Source organism: Lepisma saccharinum, chromosome 14 (assembly GCF_977018435.1).
Source record: "Lepisma saccharinum chromosome 14, izLepSacc3.1, whole genome shotgun sequence".
In the NCBI taxonomy this organism is placed as follows: domain Eukaryota; kingdom Metazoa; phylum Arthropoda; class Insecta; order Zygentoma; family Lepismatidae; genus Lepisma; species Lepisma saccharinum.
The window spans coordinates 21197938-21216286 of record NC_139242.1 but is presented as its reverse complement, the minus strand read 5'-3'; the positions used below and the strand labels follow the sequence as shown (position 1 = coordinate 21216286).

Genomic DNA, 18349 nt, shown 5'->3' with positions numbered 1-18349 from the left:
TTAATGCACTTTCTACTGTTCTTTTCGGTTATTTCAGTTAATCCGGACTTTCGTTAAACCAGTCAACTTATTCCCCCATTAGTTCGGATTAACGAGGTTTTACTGTAGTTATTTGTGCAGTTACTGGAAGAGTCTTCTTTAGGAAGGCCACTTCGGTGCAAGAATTGATTTTAATCCAATCTTGTATTAATTAATAAATTAAATGTTTTAAGATCATACTTCAAAATGTGTAGCTTTATCTTAGTTGGATTCATGGCTTTCTTAGACCACATTTGTCAAAAAAAATAATTTGAAAAGGAGCTGGCACCTGTTTTTTCTACCCCTGGTCGCAACCATGAATCTATGTCACATGGATGCATACATGCAGGATAGAAAATGCCATTTTTAGATGCCTCCTAGCATTGAAACAAGGTAATAATGACCTAAATATTAAACAAAATGTGTGTGTATTCTGAAAGAGAACCAATTAGCATCCTCGTTATCATTCGCCTGATGAAGACTGAAGTAGTACAAATATTGTGCATAAAATGAATATGTGCCAGAAAAGATAATAAAGACATGTGAAAATTCCATTTATTATTTAGCATGAATTATGCTGGCACGAGCGTTAACCAAAACAGTAAATTTCTGACGTGTATGGACACATGAGCATTTTTTGTGCAGTCACTGCAGAAGTTGTGAATGACTAAAAAAGAACAACAATGAGCCACACTTATTCGCAATCACTTGTGTTCTAGTGTGTATATTGCATTTGAAGGTTGCCACTGGCAGAAATCTACAATGACATTGCAATGCCCTTCTCCATTTTTGTGTATTGTTTTAATTGCGAATTCTGCATTAGAAATGCTCATTGTCCACTAAAACACAAACACTACTGGTACAAACTTATAGCTAGGCATGTATTACTTCATTTAGTAGCTACGAACATGCTTCTACAGGTACAATTGGATTGAACAGGCTCTATTGTAAGCGCCATGATAGTTTATAATTTGGTACAGTCACAACACTTCTTTCAAAGCAAATTCAATCACCACGAGTCATTTTTAAAGCAGGCGGTCCAGAGAGGAATGTTTTAAATGGCTTCTAGAGTTCAACAATGGACAAAACTTGCTGCAAGTAATAATTCAACTTATCTGAATGATATTAGGTGTTGGACATAATGGTGTTATCACAATTATTCACATCACTGAGAATGAGTGGGGGTTGTAATGCTTTTGGTAAGGAGGTGATATCAGAATATAATTGGAAAAGGTAGGTAAAGTTTCCTGTGCACATTGCTTAGGGGGAATATGGAGGTACAGCCCCACACATTCTCGATCTTAGACTTTTTTATTATTATTATTATTATTATTTTTAGAGGTGATGTGATCAGCACCATGCTCCAGACAAGTTACGAGGAAATATTAGTTATGGCTTCAGGCGAGTTGGTTGCTCAACGAGTTTGATGACTGTAAACATTGAGTGGACACTTACACCCAAGTAAAATGTTGACACAGATATGGCACATAAGCATACATAGCAGATTCTGAAAGGAAGGGTAGGGGCAGTTTCCCTCGGAATGGAAAATAACAGTTACTAACTGCAGGAGTCAATATCAGACAGTTTTTTCTCTCTCTTTTTTTTTCCACTTGGTCACTCGCATCTATGTTTTCAACCAAAATGTTTCAGAAATTGGGAGGGTCATCGGAAAACCATAACAGGAATGTCAGGCAAAGGAAGGAAGGACATTGGGTGATTAATGCAGGAGGGTTTGTATCAACCTTTACAAAATAAAGTTCCCATGCAAAGGAGATGGATGACATGCAGACTTCTGATAAAGCATATCAAAAGAGAGGAGCACGGTAGGTACATGAAGATTGTGGTTTCTGCTGTCTTGTCATCCACACGCATATATATGACACAAAATCCACATTGTTACCACAATTACAAGAAACCGAGATATGAAAGTAACATCTAACAGTTTTAAACTTTCAATACACCTTTTTGTAACCACTAACTGCTTTGGACTATTACCTCTTTTATGATCATACAGTATGAAGTAATCAGCTAAATGGACCAAAACTTCAAAAAATGTTAACATCAGCTAAGATCTAATTGCAGATTTTGAAAGATTGTGTCATCCACAATATATCTAGATCTTTTAGTTTGGGAATGGCAAGCAGTTCCTGATGTGCAAGTACAAATTTTTGCATGTTTTTGTTAACTTGTAACTAAATGTAAAACAAGAACGCTCTTTAATTCCTGTTTTATTTGCATAAGACTTGTATACCAGATATCTGGAGTATCTGAATATGTGCCTTATCTATACAGTTTTATCATTTACTCGGCTTCACATATTTTTTATTACTCATGTTCGTATTTCTCCTGTACGGATTCTCTATAAACCTTCATCCAATCTCTCTATTTACCCGTTTCACAGATCTCTGCTTTACTCTCTCTATATCTCTCTGTCTCTGTCAGACACCACTTTTACCAGAATAACTTAGTGAACTTGAAAAAGTAAATAGCATTCTGAATACTCTGTTATCATGAATAACCATATTAGTCCGATATATGGATATTTGGATTACCTGTTGCATTCGAAACTGGTATCAGATAATTTGAAATCCATACCTTGTGGTCATCCCTAGTGCAAACTGGTTGCCCCTTTCCGATGTCATAGGACCATGCCCATTTACAATATTTGACTAAATGACATTATTATCATTATAATCATCGTGATCACACAGTTTCAATTTCTGTAATTCTATCTATGATTCTCATAGTTTTTAGCTACAAGTACGACAGCAAATCAAAAAGTCTTTCCGACTATTTTTTTTCTGGCTTGTTATAAGTGTTATTACAAAAGCGAGATATACGAGCGATGCAGTAGGCTTTTCTTGTAACTTCAGATTTCTTCCATTCAGGAAGTCCATGCCATATGAGCAGCGAAGTGTTATTTGTTTTTTATGGTGCAAAGGACAAACAGCCACAGATATCCACAGGGAAATGGAGCCAGTGTATGGTGACAAGAGTTTATCAGTGTGAAGTGTGCAGTAATGGTGCAAGGAGTTTGAAAATGGATGGGTTGCCCTTGTGGACATCATCAAGATGCTTAGGAACCCACCGACATGACACCTTGCGGTATCCCAACAAATCGTGAACAATGTCGTAAACACTACTACAGGAAATGCCAAGTTTAGTGGCAATGTCCTTCAGATGAACACGTCGAACAGCTTTCACCATTTCATCAACATGGGTAATGTTGTCAGGTGTCAGCGAGGAACAAGGTTGGCCCGATCGCTCATTGTCCTCCACATTTTCCCATCACTACAAATTTCTTTCAGACAGAGAACATTTTAAAAAGAAAAAAGATACTGCATGTAAGCTAGGGAGGTTGAAAATAATCTAAAGTATCCAAAATAGAAATAGAACAGATTGTTACATACCTATTAAAGAACTCCACTGATTATGTCTCAATCTGCCTTATCAAGATCATGAACTTTCAAAACTTTTCATCATAACCTTGGATAAAGGAAACACGTGAAGGTTAAAATGGATGCAAAGTAAGTGGTGAAGAAAAAAGGTTTCAGGCAAGAGGAAAAGAACACAAGAAAATCAAGCATCTACATGCACTACATAATAACTGTTTGCAAAGCATCTGGAAAGGGTGTGGGATCATACTGAGCTCCTATATACAGAACAATGTTAAATCAACTAAAAAGCCACTACATCTACTAGCAAATAATATTTCTGCCGACATTCCACAAACAAGATTTTCACTACTATATGACCAACTGCATGTAATAGTGTTCCAACACCCACTGTTATCTTCCACAGCTAAAACTATGATATGGAACAGGGCTTCTCAAGGGAGCTTTCAGACCGAAGTGGCACGTGACATGTGACACTTAGGAACAAGCCAATCAACAGCAATGTTTCACACCATAGCAGCATGACCTCAAGGGAGCTTTCAGACCGAAATGGCACATGACATGTGACACTTAGGAACAAGCCAATCAACAGCAATGTTTCACACCAAAGTGGCATGACAGGCCCCACAAGCCTGAGTTTGATTGGTGAAATCTTGTCGCTTTGGTGTGAATTCTCCCTAAAATTTAAAAGCAGGCTGATCAAGATTGTCAGATAACAATTGACATTGTTTATCCAGTTCTGTTTCATATTAGTGAAAATCTTTAGCATCTCGTGAAAAATAAAATTAGAAACAAAATAAGATACTAACATCTCTAAAATCCTATTTTACCAAATTTCTTGCATGCTAGGGGCTCTTGTTGCTCATGTTTTCGTATATTTATATTTTATGATTCAATTCAGTATAATGAAAATATTTACAAATCATTTAGTGATGCAAAATACAATAAAACTTACCTGTGGAAACTATTAAGAACTTTCAGTACCCGAGGGATTCCCTTTAACTGCAAAATTTAGGTACCAAAAGAAACATGTAATTAAACAAGGTAAAACTGTTAATTCTAACCTGTCACAACTTATACACATATTTGCATATAAAAAAGTACCTCATGAAAATATTACACAAAAATGTAAAATGAATAATGGATAGTATCAATAAGAAAGTTTGGAAAAAATAAAGTAAAAGATTTTAATCTGTATACTACTATTGTGTAATTTTTTTAATATACATAGTAATAATGAATTAAATCTATCATTTCCATTATTTTGCAAGTAAATCCCACCTTGTAGGGCTCTTTTGTAGTCACCCCTAGAATTTTTTTCCTGGATTAGCCAATACATGAAGTGCAATGTCACCCAATATTGATGACAGGAATGCTAAAACATTACAACCTATCTATTTCATTTGTTCATATATTATTTTTGTCCTACACGTATTCTGATTGATTGATTTTCTTCATTTTACTTCGCTTCTTGTGCCACTTTTGGCAAATTTGCGAAGATGGGGATGAGAGATGACATGATGACAGTGATGAATGGACACTCACAAACATCCATGCCAAGGCCAGGATTCGAACCCGGGACCCCTGGCATCGTAGCGCGATGTGCTAACTACTCCACCACAGGGGCCAGCTACATGTATTCTGCAAAAAATGTGATGAAGAATAAATGATGATTTAAGTAAATTCCAGAGGAGTATGAACATTAGGCATTATTAAGCTTGCTTCAGACAACTATAAATATGTATCATGTTTAATTTTCAGAAAGTATCAATTCTGTAAAATGTTAACAACTGTTTTTCAATTAAGGCCATAAAAAGATGGTTTGTGGGAAGAAAAAAAAACACGAATTGCATATTTCTCGACTCATTAGTCTGATATTGAAGTGATTCCTACAAATATTACATGACAACATTTTCATCCAACATATATAAACGTCATGAACTCAACTTTCAATTTATAAAACCATGTCTAAAATATTCACTAGTATCCTAAAATTAAGGATAATTCCTATTGGTCACAGGGATGATAGGACTGTGTTATCTTTTTAGATGAGTCCCAATTTAGTCTGCAAATTGATTTACTGTATGTCTTTATCTGGAGAGAACTTGTCAACTTTGTAGAAAGGGACTATTATCAAGGTGTGGAGTCGTCATATTGAGTGCACGTACAACTCTCCATGTGTTTGAAAGAGGAACACTAACAGATTAGACATACTAGGAGGTCATTCTAGAGCATGTTCAATTATTCAGGGGTGTTCGCATAGAGCTGCCATCATGCATGAGTACCTACCTGGAAACAAGATACCAGGTGCTTGTAATGGCCAACTCGTTTCCCTGATTTGAACCCTATTGAGCACACACGAGATGCAATTGGACAATGTGTTGGGGGGGGGGGACATCAGCCACCTTCCCACCCTCTTCAAGAGCCGACTGCATCTTGAGAAGAGTATGCCAGCATGCTGTACTGCATGTGCTGGTGTTTGGGGCATAATGCAGCATATTAGTAGGTATTTTGGTACCACTGGAATGCATGCACTGTTGGTTAGTTCTATGGCTTTGTTTCTGTTCATTGTTACCAGCAGCATTAAGATACCATGGAGGGTTGTTTGATGGTTGTGTGCACGTTTCTCTTTCTCGAGAAACACCCCTTTTTAAACTTTAAGGTAAAGGTTTTAGATATAGGATTTTCCTTGTGCACTTTGAAAGGTGCAAAATGGTCATGTGCCAAGACACCCAAAAATTTAAAATTATTTTGTGCATTTGAAATAGCTGGGTTCCACTCAAATAAAATAAAACTTTGCAAAAGCAATTAACCTTAGTTTTTTGGACACCAGTGTACATTCACACACACTCACATGAACAATAAAAAGAAGCTTGAGTTTTTGGACTTTTAACCACTGTCTTAAATATTTACATACCTACATTTCGGAGGCCTCCGCCCTCAGGGTAGTGTGTATATCTAATGAATCACTGTTCAGTCCCTGGACACATTATGTGTTTGGGGACAACGTCTAATAGGGGTGTAAAATCCGCTCCCTTGGAAAATTATTTCCAATGACCAAGGCTCCAGCTCATCTGCACAGGTCATAAAGGCCTGTTGTAAGTGAAGGTGCCAGGTATGATATCAGTGGCCCAGACTCCACCTTGTCAAGTGGTTATGGGTTGATAAGATTAGTAATCAACCAGAAAAAATTGTAATTAATCTCCTTCAGTGCCGCTTATGTGCAACTGTCAGACCCTGAATGGTTGTGGACATACAGTTCTCCCAGTGTGTGTGCTACACTGATCCTTGTTTGTATGCTGACTGGCCAAAGCAGGGTTCGAGATTTATTACTTTACAGGGCCACTGATAATCTTACCCAGCACCTTCACTTACAACAGGTCTTTTATGATCTGTGCAGACGAGGCAGAGCCTTACCACTGGAAACAATCCCCCAAGGCAGTTGATTTTACATCCTTTTTAGATGTAGTTCCAAAAAAAAAAACCACCATGTGTCCAGGGACTAAACAATGATTCATTACATATACACACTACCATGAGGACGAAGGCTGAATCAGTCTCCAAAACGTAGGTACGTAAATATTTAATAAAAGTCCCAAAAACTCAAGATGAATGAATCACCACTGATCAGCTACAAAGAAGTAAAAGAATGTTACTCACTGGTTATCAATGCCCCACTTGAAACAAACTGACCTTCCACAATGATTATTTCTTCACTAAAATACTATCTAATGGTCTAACACTAGTAGTCATTACTTTCAGATAGGCTAATTGGGACTGCAACTATGGTTTATAATGGGATCCAAATCAGTGTGCCTCCACCAGGAATTTTACCTGGGACCCCATGATTACAAGGTCACAGCATTATCTGCTAGGCCATCACAGAGTTACTGGGACAAATATCAAGATTTCATGTTTAAACCCTGATAAAATTTTTCAATTTAATTGGTGACAACAGCCAATAGCTGTAAGATAACTGGGATAACATAAATCAAAAGTTGTGGACACTTGATTTCAGGGGACTGTAGCTAAATAACTTATGAAGCAGGGATAGTGTAAAATCTGGGAAGATGTTACAATATTTTGCTTTATTAGGATCAGAAAAAATCCAAGTAAAGTCAGTCTCACCATATTGGTTTAATCACGATTGGTCAGACAATGAAGCTCTGTTCAAATCATAATTTGTATTTGCATTTCACAGTGTTCCTTTAATTTGTTGTCAACTCAAACATCCAACATGAAAATTTTAAGTAATTTTATAGATCTGGCAGGAAAAGACGAAAATTTAAGAACCCTGCTGTTCATGATATATATGATAATTAAAGACTTTTCACATGGGTACTCTCTATATAAACATAAAATTTCTACCCAGAATTTCTTAGTTGCACCTCCTTAAGTCACTCGGTCACAAACATTTCGTTAAAAATCAATGCAAAATTGATTTCAATGTTAAATTGTAGCTACAGGAGAATTTACCCAATTTTCACAGTAATATACACCAAAGGACACAAAGCACCAAAATTCCAGCAGAAAAAAAGGGGGTATAGGCTCTAACAATCACAAGAAGCAAAATGAAATGTTGCCACTCCATCAAAGAGGAAAATTTGCTGAAAGCAGTTTTGTTTGTTTATTGGTTGATTTGGTGTTTTAAGTTCACTTTATGCACAGTAAGCCTAATTGGGACTGAATCTACAATTTAAAGTGGAATCGAAACCACTATGTGCTTCCACCGGGTATCGAACCTGGGACCCCTTGATTACAAGGCAACGATGCTCCCCCGGGGTTTTGTTTGTTAAGGTTCAGTCGATACCAATAATGGTCTCAGATAGCAATGCTTGAACTGTGTATAAATATTGTTCAGAATATTTATAAATATTTCCATTGCACTCATACCACACACATTTCAAAAAAAAAGAGAAAAAATGTGCTGAACAGAGTATTATGGATTGGAAGGATAGAAAAACAGACTATATGGCATTGTGGTGAGTTTTCAGACTACATATTGACTTGAATTGTACCAAAAGACCCTTCACAATATGTTTAAAACTACGAACATAGGTGCTAAATATGCCAAATGTAATACACGGAACAGTTGCATGTTTATAGAAACGGCCTTAACTCTGCCATTTCAAATAAGGCATTAATAAATAAAAATAATAACCACAAAAGTAGTGGCAAGCAACTAGAGCTATAACATGCACATAACTGGCATGGACTTGCAGAAGGTTGATCGATTGCATGCCTCCCACTCAACTAATAACCCCACAATAACTTAAATGGTGAATGACTTCTCACACTCTCAAGTGGAACAAGATAAAACCCATAGTCTCTTTGGAGATTTCTGATCATGTACTTCAGTTACCATTAATACCATAATTTAGAAGACTTGTAAAATTGCTCCTAACGTTGCATCACTTATAACATTGAACAAATGTGTATTAGGGGGAAATGCCATGGGTTGGGTGTGTTCGAGTTTTTGTTTGAAGTCCACTTTATGCACCTATAAAGGCTAATTGCGACTAGACCTACAGTTCAGTCTGATCCAAACCACTTTGCCATGTGCCTACACCACGTATCAAACCTGGGACCCCTTGATTACAAGATGACAATGTTACCATTACGCCATTGGGGAAGCCCAGACTGAGTGTGTGGGGATATTGTAGCGTACAACTACATATAACACAATCAATTCGTGCTGTTTGACTACAATGTTACTAAATCTTCACAAAAGAACATTTTTATGGTATCTTTTTAAAGTCCACTTATGCACAGAAAGGCTAATTGGGACTGGACCGATCTTCTATTATATTCCTCCACCAGGTATCGAACTCAGGACAACTTACTTACATGAAATATCGTATTTCCGCATTGCACAATTTAATGGTTATTTCACATTAATTTCGAAGACTCTCTGTCTTCATTCACTCAGGGTACGGCATCTGGAGCAGAGACGGTACCGCGTCACTGCTTTGTTAGATCCTCGGGCAGTGGTAGTTGCATTTTCTCCCATTTGGCAACGCTGGTGTGCATTTCCTGGCTTGCATCGTCTGCTGTGCTTTCTGTTGTCAGGTGGTGCTCAGGGTGGTGGTTGGGGGGCTGGGCTGTCTACTGCATCGTGCTGCTAGGTGTGTGGTGCAGTTCCTGTTCCTCGTGGCTGGAGGGGGTCTGACAACAGAAAGCACAGCAGATGATGCAAGCCAGGAAAAACATGCCAGCCCTGCCAAATGGGAGAAAATGCAACTACTGCTGCCCGGGAACTAACAAAGCAGTGGCACGATACCATATCCGTACCCTTAGTGAATGAAGACAAGAGTCTTCGAAATTAATCAGAAATAGCCATTAAATTGTGCAACGCAGAAATACGATATTTCACGTAATTCTTCAACCACGTTTACCGCATCCATCATGAATTCAGGACACCTTGATTAAAAAACGACTATGTTACCAGAGTTTAGTTTATGTTAGACTGAGTGCTGTGTGAATATAGCGTTATTTATGAAGCAATTAATCTTCACAGTCACCTTATGTAACAAATGGATAGTATACAGGGTTTCTTATTAGCGTTCATATGATGAGAGTAAATGGAAAGTCATTTCACAACACATGCTTAAATTTCCCTTGAAATCAGGATTTTTTTCTGTTCAGCAATATATGATTTTGATAAAGATATGATAGTGATAGAGTTCAGGTCCCTGGTTTTGCACAGCATATTGCTAAACATGGAAGCATGTTATGTTTCAATATTTAATCATAGCAGCCTCAGTAACACTGTTGTTTCTTCATGTTTGGTTTATCAGCATGGAAGTTAACTCTAAGCTTAGTGTGTCTATGTAACAATGTAGGGACAATAAATAAGTCTCAGTTTTGGAAGGGACTCTCATAGATACATAAAATTAATGAGTAAATTAAAAAAGGCCTCCCAAGTTTCATGTTTTCAGTAGAGTTTTATGTGTAGTCCTCTGCTCACACAAAAATCACAATAATATCCCCACTCTTGTCGTACAGTTAAGAACATCCGATGTGATAGCTTCGGTGATCCATTGCTTATGATCTTAATACACTCCTCATAAAAAGTTTGGAATATTGTTATATTAGACACAACAAATTTGGAATATTATTATATTAGGCAATAGGTGATGGGCACGGTGCCATATGTAGACGTCCACATGACAGATACCATGTGCTGTTGCATTCTAAGGCCGTATCCATCAATAACACAACAATATTCAAAACTTTTTGTGAGGAGTGTAAATTACACTTGTAGCTTCATATGAAACAATTGTTTTTTGGAGAATGGTGGCAGTATAGGTGGTAATGCCTGGAAGGTTATTTAGTGGTAGCCAAGGCTACACCCCGTCTAGAGGCTGGGCAGATAGACAGACATGCTTCGATGGTGTGAATGAATGAAAAGACAAGGAAAATTGAGATGAAGTTAGTATAGTTAACAGAATGCTGCTGCTGTGTTTTTGTTGTTTTTTTTTGTTTGTTTTTTTGCACTAACTCATGCCATCAACTTGGTCTAACTGTCCACACTTCTAGACAGCATGGAACTTCAGCCACTGCTAAATAACCTTTCAAGGCATTACCACCAATAATGACTAGAAATTTAAGCGAAATATGCAGGCTCGCATATTGAACCTGGATCTCTGGCAAACCATGCCATTTTTTTGCAACCCAGGCAGCCCTGGCTTCACATGATTTTTTGCTACTGTCATCAGTGTTCCAAAGGCAACAGATTCCGTTGCAGTAGCACTGGCTGAGACAATTCCACACAGGTAAAACAGCAACAGCAATAAATCAGGTGAAGCAATTAACATTTCAGAGACCCAGGTTCAAGTCCTGGTTGAACTTGCATTTTTCGATGCAATTTCTGCATAGTAACATCTCCTGTGTGTGCCAAATCATGTGGTAAACCTAAATATATCCTGTGTTCCAAGGACCAACTACATGATTACATAACACAAGATGCACCACCCCGAAAAAGACACAAGTCTCTGAAACTGTGTACATATATTTTTTAAAAAAAGTACACTGGTTAAAAGTCCACAGTCATGAATTTATAGAGGCATGCATATTTAGTTTTTGACTAAAATACGAAATGTGAAATAACACATTGTAATGCTAATTTTTCAAGTTTCTGAAAGGTGTGAGGTGCATTTTCAAACCCTTTTTTGTCACGAAATGAACTGCAAAATGCGAAATAGACTCTTTAAACACGAAATTTACCATTTATATACCAACGTGACACTTTCTGAACTCAGAATTAATTGCGAGTTATGCAATTCACAGAAAATTGATTAATTCTGCTGCAAACATTTGAGAAGCAAAGATGGACACCTTTATACAGGAATAAATTTAATATTCTGGTAATGATTTAATGTGCTTAGGGATATGTATATTTTGTGTTATAGTGCAATTTTTTATATCAAATTTGGGATTACATTCACATTTTTAAAACCAAAATGTCATTTTATATGCCAGTTTTTCACCGTTATAACAGCGAAATTTTATTTTATTTACCGCTTTTGAACCCGAAATTGACTGTTTTTGTACCGAAATCTTGCTTTATTATTTACCAAAATTATGTGCCTCTATGAATTTACCACCACTGATCAGTTACAAAAGAAAAAAAATATGTGTTAAAAGTCTATATCTAATCACACTTAAGGAAAAGACAATAAAAAAATCTTGTAAATGCAGACAACCGAAGTAATGCAATCCAAACTAGCAAAAGCAACAATGGTGTCTTAGCATTACTCTAAGCGTCACTATCAACATAATAACTGGCTGATGCAATCTAATATAGTGTGGCCTACAGACAAAATGAAAGGAACAGAATACGCAAATCTAATTAACATGCTAAGAAGCTGATAATGATAACCTCAAGCAACATTGATCCAAATTAAACAAAAAATATTGCAAATATGATTTATTTGTTAGCTGTATAAATTGTATACTGTACATTTGTGTCTGGTAAACTCACCAATGATCACTTCATTTACTGAAGACTGCAAATAACAAAAACCATTCAAAAAAAAAAAAAATTAAAAAATACATTTCTTCAGTGTGTATAAGAGAAACACAAACTGACATCTGGCACTTTTAAGACTAAATATATGTCTAAGATACAAAGTGACATTAACAAACTTTACTGTACTCTTATCCCTAGTTACTAACAAATGAAAGCAGAACTACTACTTTTTCTTGCCTTTTATTAGCTTTTCTGAGCTTGCATCGAAGTCGGAATCACTAATATTCAACATAAGGCTAGCACCACTGAGGTACACTCGATTCTGGGAACTTGCAATCTGGAAAGAAAACAATACAAAATTACTCATGGTATGTTGAGCAAAGTGGTGTGGATATAATATGGAAAAAGTTCTGTGTTTCACAATAGTCATCTATTCTCTCAACTGATCTACTGCCTTCACTATCGTACATGACACAGAACATCTTCCATATTATGAGGGGCATACTGAAAGTAATCAGCAAAAATTTTTCATGAACAGATTTTTGGCTTTTATTAAAGAAAAACATACATCATAATCTACTAGGGATGGGACCGATTAATGGGTAGTCTATCGGTATCGGCCGATATAGTCATATCAGTTTATCGGTAAAATTACCGATTATTTTACCGATCCGATATATCAATAAATATCTGATAATTTAGTGCAAAATTCTGCCATTTTGTTGTAATTTTTATGGATAATCTCCATGCCATAATTTCTAAAAAGTAAATATCTAAATATGCTTGAAACACACGTTTATTAAGGAGGTCAATGAACCTTTCAGGTTCTTCAAGGATCATTTCTAATTTTATATCGGATCGGTAGAATATCGGTATTGGTAAATTTTATATCGGCCCATCCCTATAATCTACAGACTTTTCTTTACTTTTCAACGAAGTCTCCATTTCTTTGCATGCATTTTTCCCACCCTTCTGGAAGCTTGAAAATACCCTTACGGTAGGACTCCATTCTAGCTGCTCGCAGATACTGTTTTCCATCATCTCGTAAACAAACCGAACACCTGATAGTTGGAGGATGCAATGTAAGAACTGTAGGGAGGGTGAGGCCTTCATTGCAATATCTCTGAAGACATTTTTCAGCAGTGTTTTTTCACTGAACTTCGGGGTCAACAATTTTTTTGAAAGCCTAACTGTGTAATCATTTCCTACACTTGACCCTGTCCTATCTCAAGTATCGCAGCAATTGTATCCAGAGAGGACCGACCCCCCCACCCCCATCTGTCTTCTTTAATGATGATGTCAACTCTATGCACGTTGCGTTCCATGGAGGCAGTTCGTGGGTGACCACTCCGAGGCTGATGTTTGCGTTTCCATTTTTAACTTGTTTTACCCATCTTCTAACACTGGTAGATCCCATGCATACATCTCCATACTCTATTCTCAATTTCAGCAGCAGGAATTCCCTCTTTAACAAGGAATTCAATCACAGCACGTTGTCGAAACGAAACATCACTGTCAGCCATTTTGAAACAACTACCTGCTCTTATGGGATCGAAGATAATGACGTCACACTACCTCGATGCGTTCAGTACAGTCTGTATTTTGCAATGATTTACTTTGTTTGCGTGCATTGATGGATTCGGATTTTTTTTTAAATTATTGCTCATTACTTTCAGTATGCCTCTTGTACAATAAAAAACTAAAGTTATAATTGCACTTTATGCAATATGTCTTTCATGTAGATATGTTGATGCTTTCCTTCATAGTCAGGAAAGCATTTTTCTTTTTGTGGGTTTCAACCAAGGTAGATTGTTTTAAATCGTGATTTAAATCAGGTGATTTTTTGGAAAAAATCTTCAATTTGTACCACTTTAAAGAAATAATTTATAGAGTAATGTACATAAGGACTTTGTAGATATCAGAATCACTTTTACTGAAAGTACATTAATCTCGTAATCATTTAATAGTGTTTATTAGGCTTTAAGAAAGGCATCCAAATGGCATCTTGTCCACTTTTTTCTGAAATGCTTGTTTTGGTTTCATTGACTTCAGTTGGTATAGAGGAAACTGAATCCACCAAATTCAGTTCCTATTGGAGTTTTAGGTTAGTTAAAATCTACTGGGAAAGTCAGTCACATTTACAAAAGGAATCTTGTCCACTGTAAAATATTTCAACATGGAGGAACGGAAAGACACGTAATACCGAAACAAAGTGACTCAAGGCCTACGTATTTGTAATGGAAGCTCCTGTTGTGACTTTCATAAGGGCTCCTTGTCCTTGAAAAAATACTTCGCTTGCATTAAATACAGATGAAATACAACATTGCAACACTGTAAATTCAGAAAAACATAACAACAATAAACTTTAAGGAATGGTTTCATTGTTTCCACTGTTTACATTGCAGAGTTGTGTTTTTTTTTTTGTTTTTTTTTGGGGGGGGGACAAGTCGTTGCTGGAATTACTGATAAGAAGCAGAGGGCGTGGTGTTTCGTGCAGTCTGTGTGGAGCTCTGGAACAAGTTGGAGTGTTTTGAAACTAGTTCTTTGGTGACATGATGAATGGTGAAGATATTGTACGTAAGGAAGGGGTTGTTAGTGCTGCAGAAAAGGGAAAGGGGAGGAAGTAACAGAGAAATCCTGACATGTGAAAGGAAAACTTGAAGAAAAAGAAACTGTATGCAGCTAAATACTTGCCACAATTGCCTCAGTGTGATCACGGTGTGAATCAGAAACTGAAGTGTTGGGTTGTATCAATGAAAGATGTTTGCAAATTTCACCAAATTTTATGACAATAACAAGAAGATTGATCAAGATAATATCATTCTCAAGTACACAGTTAGTGAAACTCCAAAGAGAAGCCATCCAAGGGGAGAGAGAAAACAAAGAATGATGAATTGGACCAGCTATTCCATACCAGTCTCTCGTCAAGGTAAGATGACTTTGGTTCAGGTATGTTTGCGATCTTTCCTGAAAATTTTAGGCATATCCCAGAAGAGAGTTCAACGTGTCTGTAGAACCCACTTTGTGCCTGGTTCCTTTGCACAGGAGAACCGTGGTGGTGATCATAGATCACAGCATTTAGACAAAAACAAACAAGCTGTTAAAGCGTGGATTGAAAAACTGGTTCCTATTCAGTCACATTATTGCCGTTCCACAAATGCTCTGCGACAGTACTTTCCTAGTTCATTGACAATTGCAAGTTTGTGGAAAGAATATAACTGTACGCATCCTGAGCTGAATGTTAAATATGAATATTTCAGAAACATATTTTGCACTGATTACAATATAGGTTTTGGAACACCAGCTACTGATGTTTGTTCTAAGTGTCTGCAGTTTCAACAGAGATTAAGAGCTAAAGATGTTCGCTTTATTGCAGAAGGAGAAACAAGGTGTGATCAAGTTTTCATTTTATTGCCAAAAGAATTTGATGCTTCCTAAAATACCGGATCAAGCTGCTTATTATAGTAGCCAATTTTACCTCTACAACTTTACAATTTGTGAGGGTAGTTCAAATGAAAGGCAGTCAAAGGACAAAGTTTTCATGTATACCGTACATGGACCAAAATAGACAGCAAGAAAGGTTCATCACAGATAGCATGAGCTCTCTTCCACAGACTTAGTGCTGCTGATATGCAAGGTTATGGATCTGTACGACTCTTTGCAGATGGTTGCAGGGGACAAAATAATTCCACCATGATCTGTATGTTAATGTACTGGTTGCAGTGCGTATCCACTTGAAACATTCAGTCAATCAAATTAATTTTTCCAGTTGCAGGTCACTCCTACATGCCCCTGATAGGGTGTTTGGGAGGATTGAGAAAGACTTAAAACGAATGGACACTATTATTGAACCTGAAGAATATTATGATGTTTTCAAAAGGTATGGCACAGTACAGACAATCGGGGAGGACTTTGAAGTTCGTGACTGGAAAACTGCTGCTGCTTCTGTTCTAAAGAAACCCCAAAACTGACATTTCCGTTTCAGTACAGCGAAGAGGTTCATTATAAGCAGAGGATCCACACCAACATCTTCAGTTGTTGTAAGGGGAGAACCAGAATATTAAGAAAGACGATGTGGAGAATCTCCTGAGGCTTCAATTTGGCAATGGGTGGCAAGCAATGGTGCAACTTTCTTTCTACGAAAATATTATTTTCCGCAGTGAGGGAGGTTGTTACAATGATTCTACTGACGATGAGAATTCTTCCATGAGTGCATGGAAGATACAGCTGTTTTAATTTGACACTGCAGATATTGAGGATGTTTGTCTTTGTATCCCAATTACACTATCTTTTGTTGGTTTACTTAATAACACATCATTAGTTCTCACGTAATATCATTTTCACAAAAATATCTCATTGTGAAAGAATGCCAGTGTATACGTTAGTATCAAAATAAAGCAGTACTGTTTGAGAATTACACATTCAGATACGTTCTTGTCCCTTGTGTATTTCCAAATGGCCTCTTCTTCATATTTATTTTCATTAGTTTGAGAAAACTATTTGTATATTTCATGTAACACCTTACTAGATAAATTTGGAATGGTTTATAAATACTTATATTCACAAATGAATATCTTACTGTGCAAAATAGTGTCCAAATCAGTTTTTCGTGGTTTCTCAAAATTTATTTTCAGTGGACAAGATGCGATTTGGTAATGGTCTACTCATATGTACTGATGAGGTGAAGCTGATACGAAAGGAAATTTAAACTATAAACACACTTACATTTCTCTTGATTTAAAATTCAATAAATTTTGAGGGCAAAAATAGCAAACATTTTGAGTAGAAAAATATACAAAATAATAATCATGTTAAACCATAAATAGTGTCATTATCATTAAACTGTAAATAAACATGGCAGCTGATATTTTGCAAATTATCATTTACAAAATTGCCAAAATTCAGTTATAAAGACTAAAAATATTTTAAGTTACAATAATATAGTACATCCAGAATTTTCACTGGAATAAAAGTTACTGAAATTATTATACTGTATTTATGCGTGTATAGTGCGCGTGCTTGTACAATGCGCACTCTGGTTTTGGATGGGTAAAAGTGACAAAAAATTATATCTTGTATATAATGCACAGTACAATCCAGTTTCAAGAAATGGCTTTCTTAGTTGTATGTAAAGCTGTTGCTATGCTGATCAAGAGTGAATGACCTATTCAATTGCTCATTCCTTCTTTTTCAAAATATATACTTTTTCTTTCAATGACTAATGTAACATTTATACGAGGCACATTCAGGACCTTCCAAATAGGAGTTAGCAGCACAAGATTTCTTCCACTAAGGAATTTACACATTCCATGTATGTCATATTATTTGGCCAGTAATACATTTTAATTTTTATTATCTTTTTCCTTATGTTTTTTTTTCATCCAAAGTACCATAAAAATCGGAACGTTTTTTCTTCATTTTTTGATGAACTTATTTCAACCACATTTCACATTAGTGTCGTTATCTTGTATGGAATACTGTTTCCATATTCAGAAACTGCAGGATTCAAACTTTACAACGATATATAACATGATAGGGTTCCGTAAACATGAAAAATCAATGCAAGTGTCCCAAAATTATGGAATGACCCTGTACGGTTTCATGTTGGCTGTCTGAATTATTCCGTGTATAATAAGCACCACAGTTTTGGGGGGAAAAATTTGGAAAAAAGTGCACATTATACATGAGTAAATATGGCAGTTTCATTAACACACACTACAAACATTTTTTTTTCTTTACTCTTTTCAGATTTTTACCAATTTAATAGAACTTTGATAATAAGATGTTTGCTTGTTTCTTCACCATAAATTGTCTGTCCTACAGATACACTTTAACTAAAAACACTAATCATCATACTTTACTTACTGTTCTTGCAATATTCTGGGCAGCACGAATCTTCCTCAGTTTCAAGTATCCAGGACTTTGGCCCACTGCTTCACCCAAGTACAAGTGAATTAAGGAAAAT

General features: G+C 36.4%; 1 protein-coding gene across 3 annotated transcripts in view; it reads right to left on the bottom strand.

Moving 5' to 3' along the window:
* The window catches only part of Phb2 (prohibitin 2), a 37524-nt gene that overhangs the window by 2560 nt on the left and 16615 nt on the right, over positions 1–18349 (bottom strand). Inside the window, exons 6-8 of one of the 3 annotated variants that reach the window (XR_014443342.1) lie at positions 18250–18327; positions 12622–12721; positions 3429–3504 (exon numbers count right to left, since the gene is read on the bottom strand). Coding sequence is in view for 2 of the 3 variants with exons in the window: in XM_083135225.1 (XP_082991351.1) it covers positions 4381–4415; positions 12622–12721; positions 18250–18327 (213 nt within the window). In the remaining variant the exon portion in view is untranslated. Of the gene's footprint in view, positions 1–3428; positions 3505–4368; positions 4416–12621; positions 12722–18249; positions 18328–18349 lie in introns of all 3 variants that reach the window. The other 2 variants (XM_083135225.1, XM_083135224.1) reach the window with 2 other exon arrangements.